Consider the following 27,856-nt stretch of genomic DNA (forward strand, 5'->3'; position numbering starts at 1 on the left):
ACAATCAGCATAATAATAAAGGAGCTAATTATATAATAAGCTGGAAGGTGCTAAGCGCCATGGAAGAAGAAAACTAGAGCAGGCTGAGGGGAATCAGGAGTGATGGAGAGACAATGGAGGGTTTGTGGGTTGTGATTTTAAACAGGAATTGCTACATAGATGACATCTGAGCAGAGACTTAAGGAGAGTGAGGAAGTTCGCCATGTCAGAGGGAAGAGCTCCTGGCTAATAATGTTAGGTTTCCTGGAGAGGCGGCCAGGAGGCCAGTCCGCCTGAGGCAGAGAGAGTGAGGGCAAGAGGGAAGAGGGCTGAGAAAGGCCAGGTACGGGCCACATCAGGTAGGGTTTTGTAGGCTCCTATAAGGAATGTGACTTTTACTCTAGTTCCCAGGGGAGTCTGTAGAAAGGGTACACTAGACTTGCTTTCTTTGCTGGCAGATGCTGGACCTGTCCTTGACCCCTGGATCTAAGTCCCAGGGATGGGACAAGGGAACTGCTATATTTCTGACAGATTCCTTAGGATGATTCTGATGTGCAGTCAGGTTTGACATCACTCATTCTGTTCAAAGATTCCATTCTTCTAAATTTAAAATAATTTAATAAGAGGAAGTGAAAATTTCATAGCATCCCCAAATGTTGGTGATTTGGAGATTTTGGAGATTACCTAGGAAATTGGGGGCCCAAGGTTAAGTGACTTGCCCCAGGTTATACAGCTATAAGAGGCAGCAGTAGGTTTTGGATTCGCCCTCCTCACTCGGAGTTCAATGAACCTTCCCCTGTACCAGGCTTCTTAATACACTGTCTCATTTCACTTATCAGGTGGTTAGATTTCCAATAAAGCTCCGCCATTAGGAATGTAGTTTGAATCCAGAAGCTCTGTAAGGTTGATTGGTTGATTAAATGTTTGGTTATCTAAAGATCGATCAGAAAGCTGCTGTTGTTTTAACCTTTTTGGTTAAGAATCATTCACAATGTATTAATCACATTTTCTGCTTCTTTAGAGGAGTTCTGGAAGAGTCATGCCATTTTAAAATGGGAAATGACCTTAATTGTTCATGATCTTACGGTGCCTCTGGGTCATAATTCTGAAATAAGCTCTTATTTGACATCAGTATAAAACATACAGGCCATTCAGCTGACCCTGGACATATCTGAGGTTTAGTTTTTGAAGACATTTCTGATTTAGGTTGCTTTCTTTTGATTTGTTTCTTGGACATTGACTGTAACTACATTTTTTTTTTTCACTTAATTTAATTGTTTTATAATGTTGGTTTCTCTGGCCCTATTATGTAACTTGAGCCTAAATTTTATCTGCAGCGTCTGAGCTTGTAGACTTTGCTTTTGTCCTGGAATGCATTGAAATTGTGGCATGGGAATCGGTCCAGAAATCACGTATCCAAGCAAGAACTCAGACCTCAGAGCTAAGCTAGGGAATGATTTCAGTGAAGCCATTTCTCCTTCACTTGCACACTTCTACACTTCCACATGTTTCAGTGACCAGATCAGTGCCAATCCTAGGGGGAGGTTACACATTCCCACTGAGAACACTTGGTGGAGATGATAGGGATACCTTTTTTTTCTTTCCCTTTTACAAAGCCAGAGTTGGCAGTGGGAGCTGTGTCTGAGGAGGATACTGGAACTCTTGCTGCTCTGGGAATAGGTGGAAAAATGGATACTTAGCGCATTTCCCTCATTCCATCTTCTGCTCAGAAGAGTAGCATTCAGTGAAGGGCACTGGTCCCAGTACAAAGTATTCAATTCATATACTAAAGCCGTTCTGTACTATTTGATAGGTACCTTGATGTTATCTACTCTGTCAAGGCTTAATCTTTCTTTAATGTAGAAAGTTCAACCTAAATTTGTTTCTGGGGAACCTTGTCCCTTCGTGATTCAGCCTCGAATGCTCTCCACCAGAAGACTACTTGTAATTTCTGTTTTATCTTCTTGCCTTGAAAAGCCTCAGCCAGTGACTGGCCCTTTTCTCTTCTCTGGGTGGTTTCAATATAGTAACCACATTCTTAGAGGAAACCCTGACGAAGTGGACACTGTAGCATGAGAATTAGCATGGCTCTAAACTGCAAAAAAGGCCGCCCCTCCTTGAAGGATGACTGAAATGGGTACATATAAGAGAATCACAGATGAGCTTTAGGAATGATTAGCTCCTGACTTAACATTACATCAGGTGTTGGTATGGAGAACAGTGCTTTTATAATTTCACTTTGATGATGTTTCCTCAGATTCTTAACAGTCCCTTGGAAGTAGAGCAGGTGGCAGCCATGAGGCTCGGGCCTTTTTCAAATGAATGATTATCTCTATTTCTCAGTCTCGACCATTTAATGTGGTGCTCTTATTGGCATGGATAGGGCCAAGGAAGCATGGACCCAGGGAGCCTGGAAGGGAACTGTGGAGGAAGAAAGCATGATGCCAGGAAAAAGAGAACACTCCCGCTGGGGGAGAGTTGCCGGCTGAAAGCCCTCAGTTCAGCTGTCAGTCTCATAAGGGGATTGGTTCAGGTGAAGAGAGCGGCCTTGCCCAACGTTGCTGAGATAGCCTACCAGTCACTTAGTGGGGATGTAAAGGCCCATCCTCCTAGCCTCACCTCAGATGACTCTCAAAGGTCATCCCAACTGCAGAATCCCTCCCCTCCTGCAGGGATGCTTGAGGCTTTCATTAAGACCTTATTCTAGCTGCGTTTCTCCTTCTGCTCAGTCTCTCCTGCCTCACTCCCTCCTTCCCTTCCAGTTGGTGATTCTAGGAAGGCTTTCTAATAAATCTTTTTGCCTGCTAAACACCATCACAGAGTCTTGGGGAACCCAACCTGCACAGAAATTTTATGAGCAATTTGTCCATTAGAAACACAGCATAGGGGCGCCTGGGTGGCGCAGTCGGTTAAGCGTCCGACTTCAGCCAGGTCACGATCTCGCGGTCCTGGAGTTCGAGCCCCGCATCAGGCTCTGGGCTGATGGCTCAGAGCCTGGAGCCTGTTTCCGATTCTGTGTCTCCCTCTCTCTCTGCCCCTCCCCCGTTCATGCTCTGTCTCTCTCTGTCCCAAAAATAAAATAAACATTGAAAAAAAAAATTAAAAAAAAAAAAGAAACACAGCATAGACTTTTTCTGCAATAACTGGAGAATTCTTCATGTCATAAAAAAAAAAAAAGACTAAAAAGTTGGAAAGTTGGAGTACTAACCTGAAAAGCAGAGAAACAAAGATAGAATTAGATTAGTTGTTTTTCCTTTCTATATTTGAATTTGAGATGCGGGGTGACACCTTGCTTCTCTATTAAAGTTAGGAGCTGTCACTGGAAGTCTTCAGCCACTTTAAAAGTTGACTAAGACAGAAAGGAAGTGAAGAACCAAACAAATTGTTTCAAATTGGATACTTATTTCTTTGTACTTAGCACCATGACTCTGTGTTCTTGCCCTTGCTCTTGTAAACAACTCTAGATTGACTTCTTTCTTAGACCGTCTCATTTCTCCCCTGTGCCTCTGGCAGCCGCCAGGAATCCCTGCAAGAACCCATGAATAAATGGCCGTGGTGTCTCGCATCTCTAATCCACATTTCAAATCATGGGGAGGATGAATGGCAGCCTTGCTTTTAAAGGTATTCTTATCCTCCTTGAGTGAGCTTGGCTCATGTGTGCCTCATTCAGGTAAAGACGGGAAGGCAGTTTTGAATGCCCAGCCCAGAGTGTGGGCAACAGCAGGTGACAGCAGGAGGCTGGATGGGGTAGAAGCCAGGGTGAAAATTAGGTGACACCCAAGCAGGAGGTGAAAACTCTGGAGGAGAAAGCCCAGTACCACGTGGGCGGCTTCTTTATGTTCCTTGCATGGATCTTAGGGGGAATTTGTGTGTGTTTATGGGTTCTTTCCTCTGCAGGGCCTCCCATCCCTTGGCATGAACCTCCAAATGTTGAGGTTAGACATGGAATGGACTTCTGAAGACTCAGACTCCATTCAACTCAGCTCTTAGAGTATGTGGGGGAAGTGATGGGTGGACTACAGAAGCGTTAGGTCTCTCCTTAACTCCCTGAGTATGCCGAGAGGCAAGCTAGTGAATTGGGTGGGCTTGGGCTGTTGGGGAGGGGCGTCTTGGTGTTTTGCTCAGGCATGCGGTAAAATGTGTTCTTCGTGAAAGGCGAGAAGCATATTGCAGTGCTACCCAGGGTACACAGCCCTCAGGGCCGGCACGGAGTGTGTGCCGCGAGGGGCAGCGGGTACAGAAGGGACGAGGCCTCGGACCGCGCAGGAGGAGGGCGGGCGCGGAGGCGTGGAGCCAGCTGCAGCGCGTTGGAGCCCCGTGGGCCGAGCGGGGCGGCGGGCACGCTCGCCCAGCCGGGGAGAGCTCCGGGAGCGTCGGGCGGGGCCGAGGGGCGCAGTGGGGCCGGAGCGGCGGCGGCTGCGGAGCGGGGGCACCCGGAGAGGAAGGAGGGTGGAAGCGAGGGAGGGAGGGAGGGAGGGGGACGGGCGCGGACCGAAAGTGGGTAAAGAAGGTGCAGGCGGGCGGGCGCCCTGGCCCAGGGGCCGCGGGCGCAGGAGCCCGGCGAGGTCCAGCTGGGCGGCGGCGCCGGAGGAGCAGAGGGAGGAGGGGAAGCCGTAGGCGAGAGGAGCGTGTTTGGGGCGCCGCGGCAGGGAGGGTGGCGGCCGCCGGTGCGCGCGGGGCGCTGTGTGTGCGCGCTCTCCTGCTCGGGGAGGAAGATGGCCCAGAAGGGAAAGTTGGGGTGACGCGCGCAGCCCCCGGAGGCTCGGCGGGGGCCGCCGCGGCGAGTCCGACGGAGGGGCGGCCAGGCAGGTCGGGGGGCGCGCAGTTCGGGTGCCTCCTCCGCCGCCGAGGCGCCCGCCCCCTCACTGCAGGTGGCCGTGGGTGCCCTGGGTCCCGGCGGCCAGGGGCGCGGGCGGGCGCGCGGGGAAGCCCGGCCGAGGGATGGGCTGTGCCCCCAGCATCCACGTCTCGCAGAGCGGCGTGATCTACTGCCGGGACTCTGACGAGTCCAACTCGCCCCGCCAGACCACCAGCGTGTCGCAGGGCCCCGCCGCCCCCCTGCACGGCCTCTTCGTCCAGACCGACGCCGCCGACGTTATTCCCCGGAGCCGCGCGTCTGGACCCCCCGGGGCCGCCCGCGTCCGCAGAGCCCGCACTGAGCTGGGCAGCGGCGGCAGCAGCGGCAGCAGCAGCGCGGGCTCCGCAGCCCCCGCCACGACCACCTGCAGGGGCCGGAGGCGCCACTGCTGCAGCAGCGCGGAGGCCGAGACCCAGACCAGCTACACCAGCGTCAAGGTAAACGGCTCAGGCTGGTGGGGGGCCGCCCGCCCCGTCCGGGCGGGGCTAGCACGAGTAGGGGGCTCCGGCGGAGTTGAGTGGCCGTGACGCGGTTGGTTTGGGAGGTTGTCACTAAGGAGGAGTTTACTTTAAATGTGTGGGAGCGATGGGGGCCTGGGAAATGTGAGCAGAAGAGACCCCTGGAGGGGTCCTGGGAGCTGGTTCTGGGGGACCGGGTGGAGAAGAGAGCGCGGTGGGAAGCTGGTGGGTTGGCCGATTTCTCATTGAGGGCCGGAAGGCTGTGGCTCCGTTAACTCAGGAGGTGGGGTGGATATCATTGAGAGCATTGGGTGGCGAGTCTGCCTGAATGAAATCTGAGCACGGGGCTGGATTTGTCTGCCCTGCAGGTGAATGGTGCAGCCCCGGTGCAAGGATACGATAGTGCCTCGTATTCAGCGTTTCACCTGGGAAGGCCAGCCAAGCTGCACGGAGTCTTAGCCACAGGGATCGAGTGTGGGGATTTGTGAATGAATAAGGGTGTTTGTGTTTTGTGGAGAGACCTAGGAAGGGACTAGAGGAAGGAGACTAGAGTGAGACCTGTTCTTTGTCACTTCTTGGGGATGGCTGCATCCTGGACATAATTGGGTGAACCTGGCTGTGAGTTTGGAGGGTCAGCTGAGCTACAGTGAGGGGAAGTGGCTTCCAGCGCAGTGCAGCTGTCTGAAGACGAAGATTCTGAACATGCATTTCATCTAACAGGAGAGTGGAATTTTGAGGAAGTGGAAAAAATTGTTTAAATGATTAAAGCAGTCACTAGCAATTTCTTTAATGACAGAAGAAAAGCGATTGTTTTAATAGGCCCACCTGTTCTCAAAATACTGTTAAATTCAAGAGGGTTTTAATTGTGTAAATCTGGCCACTGGGCCTTTTATCATTGTAGCAAACAGAATGACAATGACACATCCCGCTGTGCAAAGGAAAAAAAATACATCTCTATGACTGGTCATGTTACTTAGAATCGCAGCTTTTACATGGGCAATTGATTACTAGGAACCGTTGCAAGGATTATTTGAGAAAGACACAATTGTATGTTTGACACTTGAGAAGTTGTTCAACAGTTGGCCTAGTGTGAGTAGGCTCCTAGTCTTGATTGGATAAAGCCAGCCTTCAGTGGAAGGGTGAACAGTGCCATGTAGGGTTTCAGTCTGGGAGACCAAAACTTCTTTTAGTGAATTTACCGTAACAGCATCTGATTTTGAACACGAAGCTTACCCAGATTTATTTATAGTTGTGGTATTTCTCTGGTAATAGTCACATAATATGATAATATGATAATTACTGTAATGAAAATGCCGTTTATTGAGTACCTACGGTGTACCAGGTATAAGCTTTCTCTTCTAGCTCTTGAATATTAACTGTATGATGACAGAATATCCAAAGACTGGAGACCTGGATTCATGACAGTACAACTTACCAGTTGAATATTTGTTATAGAGGCATGTGCTGAACACTATATTTTTCTTTTGTTAAGCTTCCCTCCCTCCGCCCACTGGTTCATGGGGTGGGGGGAGGGCATTAGCAATGTAATGGGATTAAAATGTTATATTTGGTGAAATAATTAAATAGGGATATTATTTAAAAAAATAGCCTTTTGGGGTGCCTGGGTGGCTCAGTCAGTTGGGCTTTCGACTGACTCAGGTCGTGATCTCACGGTTTGTGGGTTCGAGCCCCGTGTTGTACTCTGAACTGACAACTCAGAACCTGGAGCCTATTTTGGATTCTGTGTTTCCTCCTGTCTCTGCCCCTCCCCTGCTTGCGTTCTGTGTGTCTCTGTCAAAAATAAATAAACATTAAAAGAAAAAATTATTTAATAGCTTTTGATTTCTCGTTGAACAGGAAATTCGAAGATATGAAGTAGTTCACACTGGTGACAACTTATGAACTCCGTGATCATTTTTTGGTTGTGTAAGCAAAAATGTATATTTTTGCCTTTTAGAGTAGCAAGAATCCCAATTTACTACCTGGCAACTTTAGCTATTCCATGTTTGTTTATTGAAAGAATAATGAATGAATTCACTCTCCAAGTTTTAATACTTCCCTCAAGAGGCTCCTTAGCAAATGGAGTAAAAACTGGAGGGAAAATGAGTCCCAATTATTAGCAGCTAGTATAAACTTGTAGAAATATCATTGCTGCTTGACTGAAGTGTTAAAGGCTTGACCTGAATAGGAATTTAACTCACATTGCTTTATCAACAGGATTTCCAAATAAGAGCTTAATTAAGTCCAACCCTTTACTAAGAATGCTGGGAATGAAACTGCTGGTTCAGTAATTCAATGCTAAGTTGCCTGTGTAGATCTCAGAAACTATATATTTGAAATTAAATTTGAGACCAGAGTTACTATTTTACACAAATCATAAAGAATTATTATCACAGACTTGCTTTAGTATATTTAGTAGTATTCTTTTGGGACTTGTGACTCAATGTAGTATTATCTTTTCCAATATTCACATGTTCCATACTCTTGTGGATGAGTTAATTTTATAAAAACTTTACTTCCATTTTTTTTTTAGAATAAGAATTCTTCTGCCTTAACAGTTTGAGATAGTTGCTCGTCATGCCTCCCCTCCCCCTTTTCCTAAATGCTCAGGTGGAAAAATAAAGTCTTTGCCATTTGGTCCTATTTACAGTGGTAGTGGGTTGTCATAGTTTATTTTACTTTTTTTTAATTTCCTCTTTGTACATCAATTCCAAACCATATTCTCATTATCTGCTTGGTCTCTGGTCTATTCCCCAGAGTGCAAAAATGTGTGCTTGATCTCTCTCTCTCCCTTTTCTAGCAATAATTCATCTCATTAAGCTTTTAGAATGATGAAGCATTATGATGTCAAACATGATGTCAACAGGAACCTTCCTGAATACCTAATTTATTAAAAAAATTACAAGCATTAATAATTCATTATGCAGTACAATGATATCATATGGGTTTCCATTTCTGGTAAGAAGTTAGATTTGTCTCCCAATTGCTGTAAAAATGCAACTTCCGTGTAATTTGTCTCCCTCTGGTTTGCCTTTTTAAAAATAGTACTCCAGCAGGAGACGGCTGCAGAATGCCCGCTCCTCATATTGTACCAGTTGTCTAATTCTTGTTCGGAATTCCTGAGGAGATGGTCGAACCTGTCTCTGAGAAGATCAGGTGGTTCTTGTAAGTCTTCTTTTCTCATACCAGCTGCTGCAGCTGGGAGGCAGGCAGGACGAAGCAGCCAGTTACAACTGTCTGCCTTGACAGTATAGTCAACTTGCAGCTGTCTCTGGGTGGGTTAACTATTGTGGATCAGGCGCAGGACCTTGTTAGTTTCCAAATGATTCTGTGTTGATAGGCAGCATCACCAACTCCCTTTTTTTCCTCTATTCATCATGCTCATTTATTCACTCAGCCAGTGTTGGTGCCATACTCCGTTGTAGATGCCGGGGATTCAGTGAATATCGGTGAACTTTGGTAAGCAGAGCCTAACGCAGATTCTTTTAAGAGGGTGTGCCTGAGTCACTAACGACTTCTATGTTATCCATCCCATGGCTTTCTGAATCAGTAAGGGCAAACCCAAATTGATTGTATATAAAAGGAAAAATATTTTTCTGACCTTATGATAATTAATAAAAACTAATAATTTTGGTAGTTATTTGGGGGAGGGATAAACCATTTTGAAAAAGTCATTTTTGTTCTCTAAGTATTCTTTAGTGTATATCAGAATCACCTGGAAGGCTTGTTAAAATGTGGATTGCTTGGCCCCATTCCCAGAGTTTCTGATTTACTAGGCCTTGGGTAAGCCCTGACAATTTGGATTTTTTAAAATTTAAATTGTAGTTAACATAAAGTGAAATACTGGTTTTATGAGTAGAATCAGTGCTTCATCACTTATAACACCCAGTGCTCATCCCAACAGGTGCCTTTCTTAATACCATCACTCATCTAGGCCATCCCCCCACCCACCTCCCTCCATCAACCCTCAGTTTGTTCTCTATCATTAAGAGTCTCTTGTGGTTTATTTTCCTCTCTTCTCTCTGACCTCCCTTCGCATGTGTTCATCTGATTTGTTTCTTAAATTGCACATATGAGTGAAATCATGGTATTTGTCTTTCTCTGATTGACTTCTTTTGCTTAGCATATGTTCTAGCTCCATCCACATCATTGCAAATTGCAAGATTTCATTCTTTTTGATGGTTGAGTAATATTCTGCTGTGTGTGTGTGTGTGTGTGTGTGTGTGTGGTTGTGTGTGTCCCCCACATCTTCTTTATCCATTTATTAGTCAGTGGACCTTTGGGCTCTTTACATAGTTTAGCTGTTGTTGATAATGCTGCTGTAAACAGTGGGGTGCATGTACCCCTTTGAATCTGTATTTTTGTATCCTGTGGTAAATTCCTTTTTTTAAATTTTTTTATTTTTTTATTTTTTTCTTCAATATATGAAATCGTGGTAAATTCCTAATAGTGCAAATGCTGGATTGTTGGGTAGTTCTTTTTAACTTTTTGAGGAACCTCCGTACTGTTCTCCAGAGTGGCTGCTCCAGTTTGCCTTCCCACCAACAGTGCAAGAAGGTTCCCCTTTCTCTGCATCCTCACCAACACCTGTTGTTTCTTGTGTTATTAATTTTAGCCATGCTGATGGGTGGAGGTGGTATCTCATTGTGGTTTTGATTTGCATTTCTTTGATGATGAGTGAATGTTGAGCATCTTTTCATGTGTCTGTTAGCTACCTGGATGTTTTCTTTGGAAAAATGTCTATTGTGTTTTGGCCATTTCTTAACTGGGTTGTTTGTTTTGAGGGGTGTTGAGTTATGTTCTTTATAGATTTTGGATACTAACTCTTCATCAAATATGTCATTGCAAATATATTCTCCCATTCTGTAGGCTACCTTATTTTGTTCATTGTTTTCTTCACTGTGCATAAGCTTTTCATCTTGATGAGGTCCTAATATTTTAGGTTTGCTTTTGTTTCCCTTGCATTTGGCGATGTGTCTAGTAAGAAATTGCTGAAGCCAAGGTCAGAGAGGTTGCCCCTTGTTTTCTCCTGTAGGATTTTGATGGTTTCCTGCCTCACATTTAGATCTTTCATCCATTTTGAATTTATTTTTGTGTATGGTGTAAGAAAGTGGTCTAGTTTCATTTTTCTGCATGTCACCATCTATTTTTCCCAACACCTTTTTGTTGAAGAGACTGTCTTTTTTCCATTGGATATTCTTGCCTGCTTTGTAGAAGATGAGTTGACCATGTAGTTGTGGGGAGAACTGGGAGTTTTAACAAGCTTTGAGGATATGTTGGTGTTGCTGATCTGGGAACCACACTTTGAGAACCAGTGCTTTTAAATGAATTGACTTTTGACATTATGTGGGGCTACCTCTAGTAGAGTGGCTAGTACTGCATGTATTTGGGATATTAGTCATAAACCCTGCCTTCATTGTAGTTTGCTTCTGTATGGGCAGCTTCTCATACCCATTTATGAAGTCGGACTCAGAGCCTCCAGGGTTGGCTGTAAAGTCTCTAAATGGGGAGAGTGTTAGATCATGTAGTCCCACTCTGGTTTCTTGAGGTTTGACTTCTCCTCAGGATCCACTGGGGTTTGCAAGTCCTTATATCTTGCTTTGCCATCATAGCCACTTGCGTGTCTCTGCCCTGCTTGGGCCATGTCCTGCATGATGGGAAATTGCAAGGCAAGGGGGAGTTTAAGATGTGTTGACATGGCATGATCCAGGCTCAAATTCAGTTCTCAGCTTTTGGAGTCCTTGCTAGTCCTTTTCACCAGTTTTTCCTTACTAAATGGAGCATAAAGTTTAGTAAGCCCAAATGACTCTTGCAAATTGATTTAGTAAAACTCAAATTTCTTTTCTGCCATAGTTCATCTCATCACAGTTTAGTCCCCCCTCCTTTCTTCCAATGTGTTAATTATAGTCAGTGAGCAAACTTTCCTAATTTTCACTGCCTTCCTCTGTAGTTATACTAAATTTTAAGAAATATCAGGTGATTCTCCTTTTGACTTTGTTAAGTAAGTCTTCTAACCAGGAAGTGTAATGTAATGTAAGATGCTGACTTTCAGAGGTGATACTTGTCTACAGAAACCACACCCTGTTGACCACCAGTCAGGACTTGGGCTAAAGCAGGATGGGACATGCTGGTGAGGGCAGAACAGACCCTATGCTACCAGGTTGGTGAGGGGTGATGTTGAGCATCCTTTCATGTGTCTGTTAGCCATCTGGATGTCTTCTTTGGAAAAGTGTCTGTTCGTGTCTTTTGCCCATTTCTTAACTGGGTTGTTAAGAATTAGAATCGGAAGAAGGGAGTGAGCCCTATAGAACCAGGTGGGAAGACAGAGTCCAGAGTGTGGAGGAGCAGGTGAGCCTTTCAGGGCTAGATGGACAAGTCAAATCTGGAATTTAGGAGCTCAGTAAAGGCGACTGCTGTGAAGTTAGCTTGAGACTTCAGATTGGGGAACAGAAGGTGTTTACTTTCTGTTCTGTTTGAGGTCCCCTGCTAAGTGTAAAGAGCTTAGGACCGACAGGAGATGCCAGTGACCATTCAGAGGACTATGATTAAACCCTGTACCTAGGTGAGGCAAGACTAGCCACCCAAGCCATTTGGGCAGGAAACAGATTGCATATACACAAGGATTTAATTGAAACTAATGTAATGAAGAGACTATACCAGATGTGTCTTCAGGATGAAAGGAAATCAACAAATTATGTGGAAGCCCTTTAAGGCCAGAAGAAGAGGGTACTGTTAACACCTGGAAGAGGTAACAGGAGGGAATGATTATGGGAACTTGAGAACTCAAACCTACTGGACAGGGAAGCCCCCAGAAGGTGTGGTCTTAAGGAGGAATGCAGTGAGTAGAGGCCCGGGCCTGGCATGGGGAGTCAAAGGAGTACATACCTTCATGCTGTTGTTCTCCAGCCAGTGACATTTTTGTCCAAACACACCTGGAAAACAGAGGGCAAGGGAGCCCGCTGATTTTTCCAGAGTAGGATAGAGAATATCCTGGTCATACCAAGAAGGCCGTCTGTAACAAATGTTAGAAGATATTCGACATCATTAGAGGTGCCCTAGTAAGCTCAAATTAAGATGGGCAATTTTGACAATTTTCTGAAAGAATAGCATTTTTATTTTAGTTTTATTTATTTTTTTAAACATTTTTTTTTTTTCAACGTTTATTTATTTTTGGGACAGAGAGAGACAGAGCATGAACGGGGGAGGGGCAGAGAGAGAGGGAGACACAGAATCGGAAACAGGCTCCAGGCTCCGAGCCATCAGCCCAGAGCCTGACGCGGGGCTCGAACGGACCGCGAGATCGTGACCTGGCTGAAGTCGGACGCTTAACCGACTGCGCCACCCAGGCGCCCCTTTATTTATTTTTTTAAAGATCAGAAGATACTTTCTTTTCCTTATTCTCATTTTCTTCTTTTATTTTTTTAAGTTTACTTATTTATTTTTGAGAGAGGGGTGGGGGTACGCAGAGAGAGGGGGAGACACAGAATCCCAAGCAGGCTCTGTACCTACAGCACAGAGCCCAATACAGGGCTTGAACCCATGAACCGTTAGATCATGACCTGAGCACCCAGGCACCCCTCTTTTTTATTTTTATTTATTTATCTTTTAGAGAGTGCGTACACACATGGGTAAGATGGGCAGAGAGGGTAAAGGGCGGCGGGGGGGTGGGGGGGTGAAAGGGAGGGAGGGAAGGAGGGAATGTTAAGCAGGCTCCCTGCTGAGCCCCACTGCGGGGCTTGATCCCATGACCTTGGGATCCTGACCTGAGCCAAAATCAAAAGTTGGACCCTCAACTGACTGAGCCACCCAGGCCCCCCAATAGTGGCATTTTTAAATGGTCAGTTAATTTATTGTTTTCTTTGTAATGACTAATATTAAAATATGTCCATTTACCTTGTTGGGAGACCTCTAAGTTATTGCTGAAAACATGTTCTCCTCCTTGTTCATTCTCTGCCCTGGCTCTCCTTGGACACTTTCTTAGCTTTGGCTACTATAACAAAAGACCATCAACAGGATAGCTTAAATAACAGACATTTCACACTGTTCTGGAGGCTGGAAAGTTAAGATCAAGGTGCTGGCAGATTCTGTGCCTTGTGAGAGTTTTCTTCCGGGCTTTCAGATGGCCACCATCTTGTTGTGTCCTCACATGCCAGAGAGTAAGCAAGCTGTGGTGTTTCTTCTTCTTCTCACAGGACACTAATCCCATCATGAGAACCCCACCCTCATGACCTCCTTTACATCTCATTACCTCCCAAAGGTCCCACTTCTTTTTTTTTTTTTTTTTAATTTTTTTTTTCAACGTTTTTTATTTATTTTTGGGACAGAGAGAGACAGAGCATGAACGGGGGAGGGGCAGAGAGAGAGGGAGACACAGAATCGGAAACAGGCTCCAGGCTCTGAGCCATCAGCCCAGAGCCTGACGCGGGGCTCGAACTCCCGGACCGCGAGATCGTGACCTGGCTGAAGTCGGATGCTTAACCGACTGCGCCACCCAGGCGCCCCACCAAAGGTCCCACTTCTAAATACCATCAGGATTAGGGCTGCAACATAGGGATTTTGGAGGATACAAATGTTTGGTCTCTAATAGAAATGTCTCTGCTCTCCCCTTGGCTCAGTGTCCCCTCTCCCATTGATCTCAAAGCCCAGGAAGAGGCTGTGGAGGGAAAAAGTACTCTAAGGTTGAAGTTCCCTAAATGGGAACCCAGTTTAGCCAGTTTATTACATTTTTGGTCAGGTTGTACTTTCCTGCTCCCTGCCTCAGAAAGTTGATAAACAAGTTTCACCATGTGTTTACAAGCTGATATTTTCAATAAAGAATACATGTATTGAAAACACATTTGAAAATGTTCAAATGTGCTTAGGAGTTCATTTTTAGAAATAAATATTACTTGTAATATAGTGGAAATCTGGGTAGTTATGTTTTGATAAAAAACATCTGATGGAAAATACCACTTTTTAACAAGTTGGAGTATTTAGAATTGGGTCTTGATAGCTTCCTCTCCATTTTTCCTCTTCTCCTACTCGTGGATAAAAGCTAGCTTTTATTTAGGATTATGTTGCTTTACTATTTACCATTCTCTTCTTTGATCTCCTTTCTGCCCCCTTAGGGACAGTTAACAGAAAAGTAGTTGAGAACCTTGTGATTGCTGTGATAAAAATCAAGAGACTGTTTTACTTTTGGATAATCCATCAATGAAAGAATACTTCATGGTTGTCTCTTATTTCCAAGAGAATTCAAATTTTCATGTATGGTTTGTACATTTTGCAACAAGGTATGTAGAATGCATATAATAATATTAGGCGTTGTTAAAGTCCTTGCTGTTTACAGACCACTTCGTAAACATTGTTTCACCTAATCTACTTAAAAAAAACACTATGAGCTAAAAATTGTCTTCACCATTTTACAAAAGAGGAAAGCGATACTGTGCAGGGGGATAAATTGCTCAAGGTGAGAACTGAAATTTGAGTCAAGATTGTTTGAATCCAACTCAGAACCACCTACTGCACTTTACTGTCTCCCATACCAGCATGAAGGCTCGCATAAGCATGGCTGCTACTAGAACTGTCTGTGGAGTTACTTAGAGCTGAGTGGTGATAAACAGGTTGGGTGGGGGTGGTAGTCGGGGGGCCTTGTGGGTGAGGTTTTTCACATCCACTGTCATCCCTTCTATTAGCTTGAACTGGTAGTTGTTTTGAGATGGGTGGAGAGTGTAAAATGTGTACAAAATTGGAGAAGCTTTGGCAGACCATGTTGCCATTGTTTTTAACTGAACATAGTACTTGGCACTTTGTAAGTGTCCTACAAATATTAGCTCCTAATAATCTTGCCGTTGCTATGATTTCTGTTTTGTAAATAAAACAAGATTTTGGTTATTTAGATTTTGACATTTTTGAGACACATATTTGTGTTTTATTCCACTTACAAGTAGATTGATTTGGCCAATGTAGGTGACTAACTGGATTTAAATATAGATGTGTTATCCTGAAGCTTTGGAAACTGCTGCTGCAGACATGGGTTTGATCTGTATCTGTTGAATTTCCAAAGGAGACGGCATGGTAGAATGTTGCCAATCCAAGGTGGAAGCTGGGGTTTGGCTCCCATGGCATCCAGAAGCTGCACAAAGCTTCTGCCTTCAAAGATCGAGGCCTTGGGGTTATCTCGAGGTGGTTCTGTGTGGAATTCTTTGGCGTAAACCTATAACCTAAAGCTTTAGTCTACAAACTGGGCTTAAAGCCATTTTGCATACGCTCTGTTGCTTTTTATATTGCTGCATTTCAGGTGCTGTCATTTGTGGTCTACTGTTGAAAAAAACCCAATATGTTATAAATGTAAGACCGAGAGGAAGGTGTAATGATTAGCTACTGGGACCGGCTTGACTGTGTGAGTCAGAAAACTGAAAGAAGACCCCGAATGTTGGGAATTTCTACAGGAAGACACATGGGAGATTTTTTAGCAACCTATCATGCAGGGTAACATGGATAAAAAGAAAAGTGCTGTTTTCTGACATCAGATCCACAAATAACATTAAAGTTGTAGACCTGGAAGGTGATGAGTTCAGAGTCGGTGGGGCTTTTGTCCATGTCCGAGTTCCTGCTGAGGGAGCTTCAAGTAAGAGCAAAGGCCACATGGAAAGGAAAGTACTAGTTTATGGAGGCTGGTAATGACCCAATAGCCCAAACCACACTTAGGAGTGGTTTTGGGGCCATATGAGACTCATCTTCATTTTTAGCTTACAAAATCGATTGACAATCTTGGCCTAGAAACTGGCTGTGATGAAAGCAAAAGCTTCCCCATCTGTTGATGCTTCAGAAGCCTTAATAGTGTTTTGATCTGAGCCGTAGCTGGAACTGAAAGTTTTTCTTTGCCCCCACGATCTGATACAAACTCTGGATATAATATCTCCTTCCCAGAGTTCCCTTGAGAGAGTGATTCCCAAAACAGTGGTAGCCACATAAAGGTAGAACCGAGCAAAGAATCAGCTTTGTCAGTGGTGGGGCAAGCATTGGAGTCCACCATGTGAATGCTCTGGGAGGCGGTGCTGGGGCAGGAGGCTGAGGCTGATGGCTTTGCATGAAGCTTCGTGCCCTGTTCCTCCCAAATGTACGAGCTGTTCTGGGACCCTATATACATTGGATCCCCACAGGCCCCTCTGTCTCTGTGGTCGGCTTCTTTGTCCATTTATTGAGTCACGAGTGTTGCCCTGGGTGAGCTTTGCAAAGCCCAGCACCCCTTTCTGCAGTGATATGGCTCCTTAGGACCATGAGACTACAGTGAGACTTCAGGGCTGGCTGAGTGGTCAGGGAGCCTTCATCCCTTTCGGAGGAGCTGGTGAAAGGAAGGGAGTGTGGTGCATTATCCTGCCCTCCCTAAGGACATTGGCAGGGTGGAGTGTTGCAGGCACATTCACCCCTCATCTTTGTGGAAATTTTCAAGAAGGGGGAAGAAGGTGGAACAAACGGCTAGAACCACTTCCTTGTGTCAAAGGTGAGAACTTTGAATCAAAAAAAAAATAAATAAATAAAATCAGGTCAGGTCATGGTCTCAACAGTCATGGGATCAAACCCAGAATCAGGATCTGTGTTGGGCATGGAGCCTGCTTGTGATTCTCTCTCTCTCCCCCCGCCCCCCTTTCTGCCCACCCCCCACTCATGTGCCCGTGCTCGCTCGCTCTCTCTCTCTCTCTTAAAATAAATAAACTTAAAAACAAATCTGGAAATACTTTGGCTTAACATAAAAGACAACCCTCACATTTATATGCAGATTATATGACAAAAATACTTTGTAAGCCATCTAGTTGGTATTGAGAAAGGATTTTCATATAGAAGCAATGTTATATGTGGCATTTAGGTTTCTGGGTTAACCCAAAAAAGTATGTAGACCATTATGTAGCTGGAGTATATTTACAGTGTTGTGATAGAAACGTAAAATTGAATTAGAACTAGTGTTTCTTTTGTACATGTGTCTTTTGGGAGAAGCGGGTTTAATTAGAGGGTGAGGAAGCAGACGAGGGAGAGCCTGTGCCTTCCCTCAGGGAGTGGTTATCCTGCCTGATGGTTGGTGTTCTGAGGAGGTGAGGGAGAGAGCTGGGGTGCAGGGCCCATGAGGGACTCAGAGCGATGCTGTGACACTGTCCTATTTTCATTCTGCTAGTTCACCTCCAAAGGCACTAAAGGGGTGTGTCTTGTTTCATTTAGGTGCTCGTTTTTTTTGTTATCTACAAATATTTCTGCATATATCTTTTAATTCTTAAATTCTTAAAAAAAATTCTTAAAAGAATTCTTGAAAAAACCCAACAACCCACAAAGCCATTATACGCCAGAAATTGAATGACTGCTTTTTTAGTTCGAGCTGCTGTAACAAAAATGCCATAGACTAGGTGGTTATGGACAACAGAACTTCCCAGAGTTCTGGAGGTTGTGAAGTCCAAGATCAGGGTACCAGCAGGTTCCGTTTCTGGTAAGGAATGGCTTCCTGGTTCATAAATAGACATTTTCTTACTGTGACCTCACATGGCAGAGTGGAGAAGGAACTCTCTGGGATCTTTTTTGTAAAGGCACTAATCGCATTCATGAGGGCTTCACCCTCAACACTTAGGCACCTCCCCAAAATTTTGCTTCCTAATACCATCACACTGGGTTTGGATTTCATCATAAAATTTGACAGGGACATTAACATTCAGTCTATAGCAACTACTTAATATCAGTAAATTTTTCTACTTGCTTTACTTGTTTTTAACAGTTTGTTGGTATCCTAATAAAATTCACCCATTACAAATGATTGATATGTCCCTCAAGTGTCTTAATCTATAGGTTTCCTATCCTTCTATCTTTATATTTGTAATTAATTTGTTGAGGACCCTTGGTTGTATGTCCTGTGGATTTTCCCCCATTTACATTTTACTTTTTGCATGCTTGGAGCGCATCCAATGTGTTTTTGTGCCTTCTGTGTTTGCTAGAAACCTGTAGTTATTAGATTTAGAGGTTTGATCATATTATGCTCAATTTTGGGGGGTAGGAGTGGGGCATGAATACTTCTTCAGTGATACTGTGTTTTCACAGCAGGAGATACATGATCTTTTTGTTGTCATGCTAACCAGTAGTAATGATCATTGCTTACATCCATTCATTAGGGGATGTAAACTGGTGATATTCTTGTTCTATCATTTCTTATTAGCTGCAGTGTCGCTAAGAAGAAAAACTTCTCACCAACTAGTTGGTTTCCCTGGGATACAGTTTTTACAGGGAAGGCAGGTTAAATGCGTCAGTCTTGCCTCTTATTTCCAGTTTTCAAAATAATGAGTTGATTCTCTAGCATTCTCCTAAGGTGACAAGGATTTTTTTTTGCTCGTTTCTTTGTTTGCTTTCTTGGAATCATTATGAATCACTATGGATCACACATTTATTTGATGTGTGTTAACTCGTTACAGTGATTATATTTGGGGTGTCCAAATTGCCAATTTTTGACTGGAGGGAGCGAATTCAAATTGATAGAGCACTTTTCCTGAAGAAATAGTTTTGGCTAAATTGATTAAGTTATGTCCTTATTTTGAAAACATTCTGTGTAGATGAGGACTTGCTGAGCATCTGGAGGTAGAGACAGGTCTCAGTGCCTGCCTTGCGGTTCCTTGTCCTACAAGCCTCTAATGTCATGGAACTTGGGAGAGGAGCCATTGTAGCAGCTCCTTTCGTGTAAGTTTTGTGGCTATGAAGAGACGACCTGGTGCTAGGGAAAGATGCTCACTGGCCCAGGCTTGAGTTCTAGCTCTGCTCTACACACAAGGTTTGTGACCTTGGAGAAGCTGTGTAAGTCCTCTTCACAAGGTGGGAATAATGCACCGTCACAAAGATTGGTGCAGGGGCACCTTGGTGGCTCAGTTGGTTAAGCGTCTGACTTTTGGTCTGCTCAGGTCATGATCTCACAGTTGGGGTCTGCGTTGACAGCACAGAGTCTGCTTGGGATTCTCTTTCTGCCCCTCTCCTGCTTGCGGTCTCTTCCTCTTTCAAAATAAACATTAAATTTTTTTTTAAAAAACGTTTGGTGCAAGTATAACAGATGTACAATCCTTGTAAACCTTCTAAGTTCTCATGAATGTGTGTACGTGTGTGTGTAATTGTCTCTGAAATCTGTAATGTATTTTACACTTACAGTACATCTCAGTATAGACCAGCGCATTTCAAGTGGTTAATAGGCACAGAATAGCGACTGTGTGGAGGAATATAGAATTATAATGGCAGAAGGGAGGAAGAAAGTAAAACTTCACATAAGAGTTCTAAATTGAACAACTACGATTTGACATTGTAACTTGACAAGGAGTATTGCACCATAGTTGGTTATTTGTCTCTTGGTTCTCTGCTCCATACCTGCTTTTCCATATCCTCCTTTGTATTATGTGGGGCTAGAAATCTACAAACTGCTTCTTTGAAATGCTCTTGCCAGCTGGTCTCGTCTTAGATTCTGCAAGTAGGAGGTACTGGTAGGAAAATGAGAGTGAGAGAAAGGAAGATATGTCAGCAGGGGCTCCTGCAAAGTAGCAGTGGTCCAGCTTTAACAATGATGGTGCCAGCGTCTCTGATGACTAGGAGGGTGGGACTGTGGGTGCCAGCTCAGGGTTTCTTTCCTCTGGATGTTACCCTTTGATCGTCTGTCTCTCCAGCTCACTTCCATCTTCTTTTAGCTCTTTCACACCTTCCAACACTTTGTAAACAGTTCTCTACATTGGTTTTTCTCTGCTTAATATATGTACAGTAGTTTCTGTTTTTCCCACTGGACACTGGGCATCTGAGGGCAGACGGAACGAGGTTATAATCTCGTGTGCACCACTTTGTTCTGTGACTTCTTTTGTTTTCAATTTCTTCCCTTGTCTACGGACGATAATAAAAGTAACTGCCTCCTAGAATTGTTGATATAATTTACCTGTGTGTGTGTGTGTGTGTATACCCACACATATATAAACATTACTGTTTGCTTTGAACATCACTCTCAGTAAGTGTTGTCGAGTATTGATAACAATATACAAACTAATGTTTGAAGACTTGCCATTTAACATTTTTTATTATGGAAAAGTTCAAATGTATAAAAAAATAGAATAGTATAATGGAACTTCATGTACATATTACCCAGCTTTAACAGTTAGAAAATTAAGGCTTTTCTTTTATCTACACCACCCACTCTCCCCCCTACTCTGGGATTATTTTTAAATGAATCTAAAATATTATTGTAGCTGTAACTATTTCAGCATGTAACCTTAAGAGATTAGGACTGTTTAAAAAATAACCATTGTACTAGCAGCATACCTAAAAATCATCGAATACCAAGACAGTATTCAAACTCTAATTATCTCATAAATGTCTTTTTAAAAATTGTTGTTTGAATCATCTTTGGAATAAGATCCACTCACTGGTTGATGTGTTTCTTAATACCTTTGAATTTATAAGTTCTCCTTTCTCTCTTTTTAATCTTAAAATTCGTGTGTTGAAATTACTGGGTCAGTTGTCCAGCAGAGTTTCCCACAGTCTCGATTTTGCTGATCACCTTCCTGTGGTATCATGTACCATGTTCTTCTGGCCTCATCTTCCCTATATATTGGTACTTAGCTCTAGAGGTATTTTGGTAGGATTCAGGCTTATTAACATACTTATTTTGGCAAGACTCCTTTATAGGTAATGCTCTGTACCTACATCAGGAAGCACATAATGTCCGGTTCTCCTTGTTTTTTTTTTTTTTTTATTTTTTTTTTTTTAACGTTTATTTATTTTTGAGACAGAGAGAGATAGAGCATGAACGGGGGAAGGTCAGAGAGAGAGGGAGACACAGAATCCGAAACAGGCTCCAGGCTCTGAGCTGTCAGCACAGAGCCCGACGCGGGGCTGGAACTCACGGACCGCGAGATCGTGACCTGAGCCGAAGTCAGACGCCCAACCGACTGAGCCACCCAGGCGCCCCAGGTTCTCCTTGTTTTTGTGATGTTTGATGATTGTTGCCTGGATCTATTAATTCATTAGGGATTGCCAAAGTCTACCATTCATTTTTTTTTCCTACAATACTTCTGGAATGCTTCTATCAAGAGAAATTCCTTTTCATCAACTGTTTGATTATCCTACAGTACAGTTCATATGGGAAATGTAAGATAAATGCTTGATTATTTTATTATTGGTGACTTTTTAAAATAGTGACTTGATTTTTACCATCCTGCCGTAATGTTTTTAGTATTGTTATAAACTTACCAGTTTATAAATATTACATGTGTTCCAGTCTGTTGTGGTTGTTGTCCTTACTTAGGCTCAGTTGTTCTACCTTGGGCTTCTGGGAGTAGCCACGTTGGCCCCTAGGTCTCTTTGGTAGGTTATTTTGCTGATAGTATGACAAGATGTTCCAGTTTCATCGTGTTCTTTCCCTGATCTGGAATCAGTACTTTCTCTCAGAACCTAATTCTTTTTATTGAAAGATGGTATTTAGAGACATGATCTGGGCAGTGGAGTGGTCATTGCTAATGGACTGGTTATTGTTTCTTGGCTTTTTAAGTGGACATGGCCAGGAAAAAAATATTTTTTAGAGATAAAATGCACCACAAGTCTATACTTACACTTCAAATTCAAATTTAGGACCACAAGACTTTTCTTTAACCTCATCAGTCTTATATTTCCATTTCCTCTTCTCGTGACATAAATACTGATTCTTAACAACACCGGGGCAATTCCTCATTTGTCCTGTCCTTAATACACCCACAACAGTCTCAGAATCATCACTGAAAACAGCTGAGTATTTTTTCCCAGTTATTTTTGACATTAGAGTATATTCTACTTGGAATGAACCAGGAAAATTATTGTGTTTGTAACTTGCTTGAGTCAGTTCCTGTTTATGTAGCAGTCCTAACAGTGGAATGGTTAGTGATTAACTCATGGTTATGAACAGTTACGTTAATTTATTCCATTTTACTTTTGATTTGGTCTTTTTTTTAATTTAAAAGTTTTTAAATTTAATGTTGTTAGAATAGTATATTACTTACATGTTACCAAGTAAAATCTTTATAATATGGTATATTCAGAGTTGTTTAGATTAAACCCCTATCTCTTAAATTTTATGCCCTCCATCAAGTAGGTAACTATATTTAAATTTTTTATAGTTTTCTTAAAATTTTCTTAAAGTTTATTTATTTTGAGTGAGTGAGAGAGAGACAGAGTGAGTGAGTGAGTGGGCGAGCAGAGGAGGGGCAGAAAGAAGGAGACAGAAAATCCCAAGCAGGCTCCACACTGTCAGCATGGAGCCCAATGTGGGGCTTGAACTCACAAACTGTGAGATCATGACCTGAGCTGAAATCAAGACTTGGACACTTAATTGACTGAGCCACCCAGGCGCCCCATAAAATTTTTATAGTTTTCATACCATTGTTTTACTTCCACACAAAGATATGTTTACGTGCTCCTTTTCTTAAATAAATGGTAACATACCAATTTATTTTTGTACATTTTTCTTTTTTCACTTAATCTGTCTTGGAGATCCATTACTCCGTCATAATTAGTGGATACTCCTCATTCGTTTTTATAGCTGCATAATGTTCCATTAGCTTATTCTACCAGCCCCTATTGATAATTTTTGGATTATTTCCATTAGTTTTTGCTATTATAAGTGTCGCTGCAGAGAATGGCCTTGTGCTGACATCATTTTTATATTACAAAGTCTAAGTTTTTTAGTACAAGAGAGAAATTTTTCCCTCCAGAAAGTCTATTTTACCTAATCTGGTACATCATTAACTTCTGCCCATCGCGTAGCGAGCTGCCATCAGGCACTGTTGTTTCTCAGGCTCAAGTTTAGTATCTCTATCAGAGGCTTTTCTGTGAGTAAAACTTCTCTGCTTTTAAAAAAAATTTTTTTTAATGTTTATTTTTGACAGAGAGCGCATACCCGCGCAAGCGGGGGAGGGAGCAGAGAGATGGGGAGACACAGAATCCAAAGCAGGCTCCATGCTTTGAGCTGTCAGCACAGAGCCCCATGTGGGGCTTGAACCCATGAACTGTGAGATCACGACCTGGGCGAAAGTCAGATACTTAACCAACAGAGCCACCCAGGCACCCCTCTTTTCTGCTTTTAACACAGCACCAGTTGTGTTTTCTTGGAGATGTGAGTTCTCAGAGACCAGCTTCCTAGAGGAGATTGGTCCCTGTAGTGGTAAACATCTGTGGGTAACTGCAGTTCTCCCTTTTCGTGGCAGAAAACAGTTTGTCTTTACATCTTCACATACTCAAAGTTCTGTGCGCTGACACCATCATCAACTTGTTAGCATGCACAGAACGCCATAGGCGGCGTGGTGTCACTGTTTTAAAGAATTTCCATGAGCTTTTGTAAGGACTCAGAACATAGTAAACTCTTCATCTTAATTTTAATCATTAAGACCTAAAACCAAGGGGTTTTTTTTTGTTTTGTTTTGTTTTAAGAAATTTAATGTCTGGGTGTGCATTGTTCATGTTTTATTTTGTTATTTTTTAAAATAAAAAATTTCAAAGTTTGTTTATTTTGTGAGAGTGGAAGTGGGGAAGGGGCACAGAGAGACAGAGGGAGAGTGAATCCCAAGCAGGCTCCACACTACCATTGCAGAGCCCAGTGCAGGGCTTGGACTCACAAACTGTGAGATCATGGCCTGAGCTGAAGTCAGACGCTTAACTGACTGAAGCACCCAGGTGCCCCTATGTATTTAAAAAATACAATTCTAGGGGGGCTTGGTTGGCTCAGTTGGTTAACTGTCCCACTCTTGATTTCTGCTAAGGTCATGATCTCACAGTTTTGTGGGTTTGACCCCCATGTCAGGCTCTGCACTGGCGGTGTGGGGTCTGCTTGGGATATTTTCTCTCTCTCTCCCCTACCCATCCCCTGCCACTCTCCTGCTCTTGCTCTGTCTCTCTCAAACTTAAAAAAAACAAAAAAAACTTCTAAAAATATGATTCTATTTTTGTGGTAGAATCACATGTCTGATCTATGGGATACTTTTCCTAAAGTGCTTTCTCATGTTTAATATTGTTTATAAACAGGTCTTTTTTTTTTTTTTTTTTTTTTTTTTTTTTTTTACCTTATACAGATAGATCAACTTCATCACCTAGCAGTGCTCAATGTGGTTTCTTGGCTTTCCACTTGTTGTATATGAGTGAATGAGGAAGTGCAGTGAAGCTGGGGTAGGGCAGGGGGAGAAAGATAGGAAGCAGCAGAGAGAGCTTGCAAATATGAAAGAATGAGAGACATTGTGTTGGGGGGGCAGTGCATGCTGGAAACTGGAAGATGGAGAAAATGCTATAAAGAGTGGATATACGCCTATGCATGTCCAGAAGAGATGCTCTTGAAGGCAGAGTAGCTTCACTGTGTGTCATTGAAGACAGTTAAGCCCAGTTTACAGTTTATCTGGCCCAGTTAAGCAGACTCAAGGTTGGGTCACAGTTCATTGTGTTAGCCCTCTGGTGATGCTGTCAAACTAGGGCAGGTTGGTCGTCAAATACAGAGAAACTTTAGGATAGACTGGTTCAGTTCAGCAGTTCAACAAATACTTATTGAGGGTCTGAAAATCAAACACCTGTGTTAGACTTGGGAGTACAAAGATGAATAAGATAACTCCTTCACTATGGAAGTTTATATTCTAGTTAGGTCTAGAGAGACACACAAATAAGTAGTGGTTTAAGATACACACATGTATTTAGTTTCTATGAGTTAGGAATCCAGACATAGCCTATCTGGGACTTCTATGTCAAGGTTTCTTACAAGGTTGCAATGTGTTGGCTAGGGCTAGGTCTCACCTGCAGACTTGACGGGAGAAGAGTACTCTTCTAAGCCTAGTGGCATGGTTGTTGGAAGGATTAAATTCCTTAATGGCTTTTAGACCAAGGACCTCAGTTCTTTCACGGCTGTTGACCAGAGGCCACTCTCAGTTCCTTGCCACATGGACCTCCTAGACATGGCAGCATGCTTCATCAAAGCCAACAAGAGGGGCAGTCTGCTAGTCAGACAGTAGTCACAATCTTGTGTAGCCTAGTTACAGATATGATAACCTATCATCTTTGCTGTATTCTGTTGATTAGACACAAGTCACTAGGCTACTAGTCCATACTTAAGAGGAAGGGATTACACAAAGGTGTGAATACTAGGAGGTAGGAATCGCTGGGGACAGTATTATAGTCTGCTTGTTATACAGGTGTTTACTATAGCTCTGTAGTGTGTGAAAGAGGTAGTGTTCTATAGGGGCATGAAGGAAAAGTATCTGACTCAGCCTGCCATGGAAATGGCTTCTCAAGTAATGCTTTGTCTAAGTGTAGCCTCCCTGAAGGATGTATAAATATTAACTTGGTGTGTATGGCAGGGGAAAGGAGGCAGGAGGAACAACGTCAGTGGACACTGAGGAGGTTAAATAGAAAAAGATGTCTGAGGACCACCATCCAGTAGTTCAGTGTAAACTGGGATGGGGAAGACATGTGAAAGAGTCAAAAATGTAAGGCAAAGGTCTGATTTGGAGGTATTTCCTTTGCTAGGCTAAAAAATGAGGACTTTACCAAGGGGATCACGGGGAGGATTTTGAACAGGATGTGATGTCATCAGAGTTGTGGTTTCTTGACCGAAGAAGATTGTGGAAGATTGATTTCAGTAGTTTTTACAATAATTCAGATGGGAGATGAAGAGGGTCTGGGTTAAAGTAGTGGCAATAGAGAAGAGGGGATTGATTTTTATGTTTTTAAATCACAAAGTTCTTTGAATTCTGGGATGAGGCAGATGTGGGAGATGGAACAATCTGGAGTGATGCCCAGGTTTTGGCTTAGTTTTGGCAGAACATCCTTGTTCGGGATCAGAGGGAAGAGAATGGGGGAGAGGGAGAAAAAGGGTGGAAGGAGGAGGTCTGTAGTGTGTATGTAGGTTTGTAAATTTATTGACTGCGTACAGGAGAGCTTGACTCAAAGTATTCTTTACAATGTTTATGTTCTCAATTTAATCAGTGTCACTATGTAAATTTACTTTCTAGGCAAACCATATGCCTCAGTGATAGGAGATAGAATCAAATACAGAATTCATTTTCCTTACAAACAGTTTGATAAAAGAGAAGTTGGTGTTAGAATTTCAGTAAGCTAAGACCACAGGTGGCGATCCCTTGCCCAGTCCTGTCTAGTGCTTGGAATCTTGGAGTCTGGTCCCTGAGTTCAAGTCCTACCACAAAACTCTAGCTATGAAGTGTCATGTCACTGACTTTTTCTTTGAAACATAATTCACATAATACAAAAATCACCATTTTAAAGTGTAGAATTCATTAACTTTTAGTATGTTCATTATGTTGTGCTGCTATCACCACGGTGTAATTCTAGAGTATTTCCATTACTCCCAAAGGAACTCCATACCTATCAGCAGTCAGTCCCAATTCCCTTCTTTCTTAGCATTTGACAACCACTAATAGACTTTCTGAGTCCATAGATTTGTTTATTCTGGACATTTCATGTAACTAGACTGATACAATATGTGGTCTTTTGTGTCTGGCTTCTTTTACTTAGCATAATGTTTTTATGGTTCATCCATGTTTTATCACCATTTTATCCCTCTTTATTGCCAAATAATATTTCATTGTATGGGTATACCACAGTTTGTTTATCTATTTATCTACCGATGGACATTTGGGTTCTTTATGGCCATTAGGAAAAATACTGCTGTGAACCTTCTTGTGCACGTTTTGTGTGGACATATGCTTTCATTTCTCTTGGGTATATACTAGGAGTAGAATTTCTTGGTCATATGGTAACTCTAAGTTTAACTTTTTGAGGAACCACCGAACTATTTTCCATTATAGCTGCATCATTTTACATTTTTGCTACGTGTAGGAGGGTCCCTGTTTCTCCACATCCTTGCCAACACTTGTCATTATCTGTCTTTTTTATTATAGCCATTCAAGTGGGTGTGAAGTTGGATCTTACTGTGGTTTTGATTTACATTTCCCTGGTGGCTAACTCAGAGTTTTTAAGAATTAAATGGATACCATAGGTGAAATCTGACATGAATTTTGTTCTTCGTTCTGTGCTAGATTCAGGGGACCCCCCTCTCCCCCAGAATAACTGTGCTAATGTTCCTAGTCATTTTTATTTACATTGCAGCCTTTTGCTTCAGGAAGGCAGCACACAGGCATGATTCCTCACACTGGCTTTACCCTCCTATATACAGCCATAGACCCATACATGCCAGAATTCCCTGTGGAGTCTTATCCCAGAGCTCTAGAATCACAATCTGAAGGGCCCCAGCCTGCACATTAAAACAAAACAGAACAAAAAACCCAACGTTACCATCTCACACCTGTCAGAATGGCTAACATTAACAACTCAGGCAACAACAGATGTTGGCGAGGATGTGGAGAAAGAGCATCTCTTTTGCACTGCTGGTGGGAATGCAAGCTGGTGCAGCCACTCTGGAAAACAGTAAAAAATTAAAAATAGAACTATCCTATGATCCAGCAATTGCACTACTAGGCATTTATCCAGGGGATACAGGTGTGCTATTTCGAAGGGACACATGCACCCCCATGTTTATAGCAGCATTATCTACAATAGCCAAAGT

At 43.0% G+C, this 27,856-nt stretch overlaps 1 protein-coding gene across 10 annotated transcripts in view; it reads left to right on the top strand.

The window, feature by feature from the left end:
• Positions 1 to 4,920: 4,920 nt before the first annotated feature.
• Positions 4,921 to 27,856, top strand: part of PDE8B (phosphodiesterase 8B) — a 239,647-nt gene continuing 216,711 nt past the window's right edge. For 9 of the 10 annotated variants that reach the window (XM_047088253.1, XM_047088302.1, XM_047088267.1 and 6 more), the window contains exon 1: positions 4,921 to 5,274. In XM_047088253.1, coding sequence (XP_046944209.1) covers positions 4,921 to 5,274 — 354 coding nt within the window. Of the gene's footprint in view, positions 5,275 to 10,104; positions 10,134 to 22,513; positions 22,548 to 27,856 lie in introns of all 10 variants that reach the window. The other variant, XM_047088244.1, reaches the window with a different exon arrangement.

Source organism: Lynx rufus, unplaced genomic scaffold (genome assembly GCF_022079265.1).
Source record: "Lynx rufus isolate CCGP_SWC_20201006 ecotype Redwood Valley unplaced genomic scaffold, mLynRuf1.p SCAF_1, whole genome shotgun sequence".
NCBI classification, from domain to species: domain Eukaryota; kingdom Metazoa; phylum Chordata; class Mammalia; order Carnivora; family Felidae; genus Lynx; species Lynx rufus.